This window comes from Pagrus major, chromosome 1 (genome assembly GCF_040436345.1).
Source record: "Pagrus major chromosome 1, Pma_NU_1.0".
NCBI lineage: Eukaryota > Metazoa > Chordata > Actinopteri > Spariformes > Sparidae > Pagrus > Pagrus major.
The window spans coordinates 30,638,424-30,646,455 of record NC_133215.1 but is presented as its reverse complement, the minus strand read 5'-3'; the positions used below and the strand labels follow the sequence as shown (position 1 = coordinate 30,646,455).

The following is an 8,032-nucleotide window of genomic DNA, read 5'->3' as shown; positions in this document are numbered from 1 at the left end:
GCTACTAATTGTCTTAGATGACAGATCTGGTAATTTTTTTATAACTGTAATAACACTATCTGTCTGATCACACGTCAGCTGGTAGAAACATGTTTTAAACGAAACAAAAAAGGTGCAGGCGCTGGTGAGGGAGATGAGATAAAAGCAAGAGAGCGAGTCAGCCCAGTTAGAGGCTGGACTTTCATATCCTCCAGAGCACAGGGCCCAGGGGCTCCAGATCTAGCTGTTACCACAATCAGCTTCCTCTGGTAACCTCAGAGAGAGACACAGGGAAAGGGTGTCAATAACCAACATGCACAAACACTCAACCAGGGCTCCGCAGTTTTGTAATATTTAAAGTGAATATATTTTATTTGATGCCATTTTGCAATCATGTATTGTATTCCCTACTCAATTGGTGCTATTATAATGTCTCCCATCCACCTTAAAAAATCGTGTTATAACTATAACCCAGTCATTCACAGTACTATTCAGATCTGGAGGCAAATAACAAAGCAACTTAAACTTAGGAAACTATCATTTACACTCCCGATATCAGCAAATCCATCATTCACCCCTTCTATCATAGATGGAGGCTTCGATAGGTGGAAAGAACTTGGATTGCGAAGTATAGGAGACCTCTACATTAATGGGACATTTTCATCATTTCAATTACTGCAGGAGAAGTATGGTCTGTCGAAAAATGAATTTTTTAGATATCTTCAAATCAGACACTTTGTAAGGACGCATTTGAATCACTTTGAAAACTCTACACCTAACAGGCTAGACAGATGTCTCAGAGACTGCGTAACGGAAAGCAAGGCAATTTCATTTGTATACGATTTGTTGCAAGAGCAAGATCAAGTAAATATGGAGTGTATAAAGGAAAGGTGGGAAACAGAACTGGGTATGGGAATAGCAGAAGATATCTGGAAGGAAAGCCTGAAGTATGTCAACATCTGCTCTTTGAATGCTAGACATTGTTTGATCCAGTTTAAAACCCTGCACAGGTTACACTACTCAAGGGTTAAATTACATAAAATCTTTCCAGACGTGTCACCCATCTGTGAAAAGTGCAATCGGGCAGATGCAGACTTACTGCACAGCTATGTACTATGCCCTGAACTAGAGGCTTTTTGGACAGCAATATTTTCATTCTTTTCAAAGATTTTTAAAACTACAATAAGACCAGATCCACTTTTGGTTATACTGGGGGCATCAGTGAACTTTGGAAGTCTGCAGAATGCTCAGCGCCACCTTCTGTCTTACTGCCTCCTATGTGGTAAAAAACTTGTCCTCTTACACTGGAAACTGAAGGAGACACCAACTTTCAGGGCTTGGGTAACTGCATTGACTGACACATTACACTTGGAAAGGATTCGTTATGCTCTTCATGACAAGCTAGAAGACTTTGAAAAGATCTGGGAACCAATAACCTCATTTCTAAGACGAGATGTAACACAGACCTGAGTGGCACTTGATGGGTGGGGTGGGACGGGGAGGGAGGTCTCAGTGCTTATTTTATTGTTTGGTTGCTTTTGTTTTTTGTTTTGTTTTTTTATTTATTTATCTTCCCAACATTGTTTATGTACTTTTTGTTTGTTTGTTTTGATTATTTGTTATTTGTTTGTCTGTTTTTGAATATATTGAAATGAAGCAATGTTTATACTAGAAATTGTACTGCTGACTACCTGTTGCTTCACAAATAAAAATATTTGAAACATTTTGCAATCATGTTGAGCAGCTCCTCACAAACTAACAGTCAAACCACATATATGTTTATCCTTCCTCACAATAGTTTGTATGCAGCGCCTAAATGACAACAGAATAACACATCCACAAACACTTGCGATTAATAGTTACAATAATTTTAATCAGATTATTTAGAAATGTATCCTACATTATCCCTTCTCTAGTCTCTGTTAAACAGGTTGCTCTGCATGAATGCTCTCTCCCATTCAGCGCCGACAGTCAGTTAATCAAGTTTGATGCTCACCAAGAACATATGGTGTGATGATGGGTAAAGGGAATCCACATCCAAGTGTGAGCTGGTCTCTCACTTGTCCTCTGCACTGTGATTGTCTCCGAGTTTGTCTGAGCCTTACTTCACTGCACCTCTCAGGTTGATCAACACTGCCCAATGGGTGGAAAGACAAGTCCTTACAGTGATCACTACTTCTGCTGAATTGCACAACAAGAGTTTACAAGCCACAGGAATGTGACAAGACGAGGAATCATAAAGCCTTGTGACATTGTGTTATAAGGTCGTTCCCTGTTATTAAATACATTATTTCACATTTAAACAACATGGACTTCACTGTAGAAATCAAATCTTTTAGATTTCGATGAATATCATCCCAAATAGCAGATACAGTCCATATAAATAAAAGTAAAATATCTGGATATGACACTGAATTGATGATTAATTAGGGTGTTCCTGGTCCACAACGATGTTTGGATGGGTGGTGCATGTCAAGTGGCATCCACATAGATGCCAGGCCCCAAGGTTTCCCGGCAGAACATTGCATTGTAACGACATGATTAATGTTAATCACATCACCTGTCAGCAGTTTCAGTGTTGTAGCTGATCGTAGTATAAGGACAGAGACAATCCATGACGGGTGCTCTTAAAGGTGCACTATGCAGTTTTGGGGAAGAATTTTTAATCAGAAGAGAAAGATCTTCATTGACTGATATTTCATGCCTAAACAACTAAATAAACAAACTTTCTCTGTTTTCATGACTGAATAAACTGAATAAACAAAATGACCTTAAAGGACAACACAATTTCATACTGTTTTACTTTGTTTATATGTGGCGGACCCTGCCTTCTTGTTTATTCAGTTATGTATTTGTATTATTACCTCATTATTGTAAATATAAAAATTCTGAGTTTGAATTTCTTCCCCAAAACTTCTAGTGTCCCTTTATATAGACAAGGCTTGCGTGAACTGTGATGTTTGATGTAATGCAGCTCTTACATGTCTTCGTTGGAGGCCTGCTATTGGCTGATTCGGTGCTTCATGAAAGGCAAGCTTGTGATTGTAGTCCTTATCTTTCAACACTGAGGTGCCACTGCAGTCAGCGCTGAAGAATCACACTTAAACTTGGTAAGAAGGTCTTTTTAGATTATTTGCCTTATATGCTTGTCTATTATTTGTTAGGAAAGGCGGTGCAACAGAAGTTGTGAGTGTAGTGGAACTTTGTACAGTGGAAGTGACATTTGATCAGATCAAATCGAAAATCCTTTACCCTATACGTGTGTGTGTGACAAAATAGAAATAAAAAAAGTAACACTTTCATTTTCAGGATTTGCAATATACAAAAACTTATCCTGTCAACTCTTGATGGATCACTTTCTCATGGATCACAAGTCTGGAAAATTCCTCCCGTTAAACATACAAAAAAACCCATAATTTTTTACACACATTTTATATATGTTAAAAAAAAAGAAAATCATTTATTTTATTTGGACACTAAAGTCATGACAAAACTCAACATCAAATTCCTGTGGATATTTTTATTTTCAAGCTTGGGTAGCACATTGTCTCGTAAATTTAAAGTAAAACTTAAGACCATTTATTTTTCACTTTCTTTTAAAATATGTTAGGTGTAAACTCACTATTTAAACTTTAATCAAAAGCATTACATGATGAAAGTAAACTAGCTAATATTGCCAAAGACTCAGACTCTGCACATGGGTCGTACGCTACCAGGATGCCCCCTAATCTTGTTCCTAATATTCTCTCTTCTGCTTCATTTTTTTTTTTTTAGAGTGCTTTATAAACAAAAGATAAAGCTACAATCTTCTGGTATGTAGCTCCTCACTGTATTTTTGAATTTCATTTAATTATGAAAAATAATGTTAGAAGTCAATCATTCTTTCACAGATCCAATGATGTTGTGTGGCACATTTTTCATCATTCCAGCTTCTCTCCTCTCTGTACCAGTAGATATCAACACAGTTCTTCCCTCCTCCAAGCTTCCCGCTGGGCTCCGAATATCTCCAAAACCTATTTAAACATGGACAGTCAAATGATTGGCTGTGGTCATTGCAGAACTGGATGCACAATGTGCTGATAATCAGCTAACAGGCTGTCACGAGACAGAAAATGTCTTACACTGTGCTGTTCAGAACTGAACCATCTACCCATCTCCATGTTCCCTCTTCTTCTCTGTCAGTCAGTCCAATCCAGACAACAAGTGTTACAGAATTGATGAACATCTGCAGCACAGCATACTAGAAGTCACCAGAACTATCAAAATGTGGGCTCATGCACAGCTTTAACTAAACAAAACACCCTGCTCCACCCAACTTGTTTTATTTTACCTGCTCTTCCTTGCTGTTTACAATGACCAGATCTGCCCCTCTGCCTTTGCAGTCCTCTCTGCTGTCGTCCCAGCTTTTTTTTCCCGAAGAAATGTAGTAAAAACTGTTGTTGAATGATGTGCATCTTTCCTTACAGAAGTCACCTGCGAGTTAAAGTGTCAAAAGTCAATTTAAACACACACAGAAACTCTCTGTCACACAAACTAGGGCTGAGTGATATGGTCTAGAAATAATGTTCAGATACACAGACACACACACACACACACACACACACACACACACACACACACACACACACACACACACACACACACACACACACACAGTAGAACAGTCTAGTAAGTTGAGAAAAAGATATCCCTTTACTATAATGCAGGAAGAGACAACACTTTTGCCGTATCACTGTAGCGATATACAAAATCCAAAAAGATAGTCTCATATCATGATAACAATATAATATCAATATATTGCCCACTCACTGAGTTCAACCAAAGTCTGTTTTCTCTCTTCGGCCCAGCTCTCGCTGTGGGTCTGCAGTTCGATCCTGCCTGCACGGGATGTTAAATACACACAGTGATACTTTTCTGACCCAGTGTTCATTGAACTGCACAGCAAATCTACAAACAATTGATGACTTGAGTTGGTGAGATCTTTTAAAAGAGAAAATGAATGTAAATTCTTTACAGTGGAGTCCAGTTCCTATGATGCCGGCCAGGAGGAGAACACAGAGCAGCAAAAGGCAAAACGTTTGAGCCCTGACAAAAGTCCTGCCTGGGTGGAAGATGTCACAGGGAAACATTATAAATATTCATTTAGAGCATAGAGCAGATTTGTATGTGTGTTACTCACCTGGCTTCACTGCACTCGGTGTCGCAGCTTTGTGACCCTCGTAGTTGTCTGAGCCTTCATAAATATCCACTACCCTCTCCTCTGCCTCATCACCCTCACCCATTTGCTTTGGTTCAGCCAGATCATTGTCATAAATGTACTCAGACAGCTCCATTTCTCTATTTAAATAGGACATATCTAGGTGATTTATCCATGGATAACCACTTGCGTTTTGTTCTTTCTGTTCAGTTCCACACTTCCTTTAATGCTGCGACACAGTTTCTTCTCATTTCTGTGTTACCGTACTTTCTTATTTACTCACCCTGTGCTTTGGCTGACCCACACGCCAGGCTGACAGGATGTTACATCAGTTTCTCTGATTCCATGATGAAGTGCAAGTATTTATAGCAGCATCAGCTTCATGTGATGTCTCTCGCCTCAGCACTGGCAATTTCCTAAACAAATGATCAGCAATGAAAATAAATAAAATAACATACCTGAAAGAAATAGGGGGTTTCCTTTACATTTACACAATAACGTGAGGCATCAAATGATGTTACTGAACACGTCACTAAAAAATAACCAGGCTATTTAGGCTTGCTGTATATTGCACAAGGTGGTTTAGGGAAGTGAAAACTGTTGGTATGATGGATGTAGGCCTACAGATGTGAATCAACTCATGACGAAATTATTAGATCACTTCATACTCTGTGCTGTTTAATGTTAACGCCACATCATGCTGTTGTGGTATATGGTGTGAAAGTACATACAAACATGACAGGTGGTAGACGTGTATTGACAGCAGTAGAAGAACCCTGCACCTCTTTAGCTACAGTGTAGCGCCACTTACTGGTCATTTGTTGGCCTAGAAAATTATTCTTCAAAATAATACAATGCCATTTTAATGTGATTTGTCTGTTTTGGCTGTCTGTGGCTCAGTTACATTGATATTCTTTGTGGGAGTGTCGATAAATGTGCTCTGTACTGTCAGAAATATTCTGTATATTAAACAAAGTTGGAGATTCCAAGTAAAAGTCAGCATTTCAAGTTTTCTTCAAGAGGAACTTGCTTCTCAAATGTGATGATTTGCTGCCAGACCAATTATCTGTGATTACAACTGCCTAGAACATCATTGGTACCCATCCACAGAGCATCAGTGTTATCGGTGAAGCAAGGTGTCTGCACAGAGCACAAAGGATACTAAAAGACAACACCAAACCCAGCCACAATCTGTTCACCCTGCTGCAGTCTGACAGAGATACAGAAGTATCTGCTGCCGTACCACCAGACTACAGAGCAGCTTCTTTCCTCAGGCTGTGAGATGCCTCAATTCATCCTTCACACCCTATTGTATAAAATAGTTTGTGGACAGTTGGTCCGACAAAACAAGCGATTTAAAGACATCCCTTTGGCCTGTGGAAAAATGTGATGACCATTTTTCACTATAGCTTCTGACCTTTTTTTTGTTAGAGAAAAACAATTTGATTGTAATAATACCTGCTAGATAAATAGAACAAATTATTACATCTTAGAAGCTTATCATATGTTTTTAATGTAACCTTGCAAAGTACTGTATATAGTTGTCAAATGTCATTAATGTGGTGGAGTAAAAGCACAATGTTTTCCTCTGAAATGTGGGGCAGAGGAAGCATGAAGTAGCGTAAAATTGAAATACTCAAATGAGTACGGGAGACCTGGGCATCTTGTTACATGGGTAGCATTACCCATGGGTCCTCACTGTTAGATGTGCCATTTACTGTTCTGAAGTAGTTTTGCTCTTTTCATGCAGTACTTGTTACTGTAAACTGAGGTGAGAACAACTGTCATAAGCTTCAACCATTAAAGTAAAAAAAAAAAAAACTGCACTATTTATGTAATAAAACATTGGTAAGTAAGTATGTTAAATTATATTGTTTTTCAACAGAATGGAGGAGAGTATATGTTATTCATTTACACCTGTTTTTACTAGTGAGAGTGTATTTGGTCATATTTGTTCATTTATTCACTTTCATGGGTTCCTGTTTTTTCATGCACTGACACTGATAAGGCCCTCGTATTCAAAACATCTGTCTAAATAAATCTGACTTTTAACTGCAAAACAAGTGTGGCCTCTACTTAAAATGATGTTCTCATTAGTTTAAAAATAAAATGTGACAATTGTCTCCGCATAGTGTGACAAGTAGTGTTACCCTGTGATTTGGCAACTTGTCACAAATGCACATCCTGTACTTAACCATTTACTGTATACTCTATACCATTTTAACTTTATATTAAAGTAGGAAATAAAAAAGTTATTGATTGTACATTTAGTATCCAGTTTAATGTGGACAACGAGGTACAGGGAACAAGGTCAGTTTATTGTCATTTTTTTAAACAGTGAGTGTTGTTGTTGAGGATGAGTTGAGGAGTCTCACAGCCTCGGGTATGAAGCTGCTCTGTAGTCTGGTGGTACGGCAGCAGATACTTCTGTATCTCCAAATCCCTCCTTAATTTCCTTTCTCCCCCTTTACCCCTTTATTTATAAGTTGCCATATAAAATGAGCGTTACACATTTACAGACTGAGGTAATAAAAACTGGATGGAACAAAAAACATAACAAACAAAAAGAAATAAGTTAAATAAAGTCAGAGGTCTGATCAGAAATCAAGCTATCTACAGTTTGTTTTAGCTCTTCAAGGTTCGATTAGTTTTTAAACATTTCAATGTTTTATTTTTATTTTTAAAATTTGTTTATTCATTCATGGAGATTTGAAACAATGGTCTGGCATTAACACATCTACCTCTGTGGATGAATTGTTTGGCCGTAGTGATCAGACTATTGTACAGCATTTCCCCTTTTTAGTCCTCCATTATAACTTCAAATGTAATATTATTATAGTACAGCTGGTGTATTGC

At 38.1% G+C, this 8,032-nt stretch overlaps 1 protein-coding gene across 1 annotated transcript; it reads right to left on the bottom strand.

Moving 5' to 3' along the window:
- Window positions 1-3,484: 3,484 nt before the first annotated feature.
- LOC141002745 (C-type lectin domain family 6 member A-like) lies at window positions 3,485-5,428 on the bottom strand. Its single transcript, XM_073474138.1, has 6 exons — window positions 5,159-5,428; window positions 4,994-5,080; window positions 4,789-4,857; window positions 4,310-4,452; window positions 4,101-4,204; window positions 3,485-3,992 (listed from the first exon to the last, which is right to left on the bottom strand). Exons 1-6 carry the CDS (start codon window positions 5,331-5,333, stop codon window positions 3,845-3,847), a joined length of 726 nt encoding a protein of 241 aa, XP_073330239.1. The 5' UTR covers window positions 5,334-5,428; the 3' UTR covers window positions 3,485-3,844.
- Window positions 5,429-8,032: the final 2,604 nt, after the last annotated feature.

Excerpts from the sequence above, each read along its gene's own strand:
- LOC141002745 (XM_073474138.1), bottom strand. The coding sequence starts at position 5,333 with ATGTCCTATTTAAATAGAGAAATGGAGCTGTCTGAGTACATTTATGAC. Across the intron at positions 4,205-4,309 it reads TAAACAGCAAGGAAGAGCAG|ATGTTCATCAATTCTGTAAC; the intron begins GTAAAATAAAAC and ends GCTGTGCTGCAG. Across the intron at positions 3,993-4,100 it reads TCAGTTCTGAACAGCACAGT|GTTTTGGAGATATTCGGAGC; the intron begins GTAAGACATTTT and ends ATGTTTAAATAG.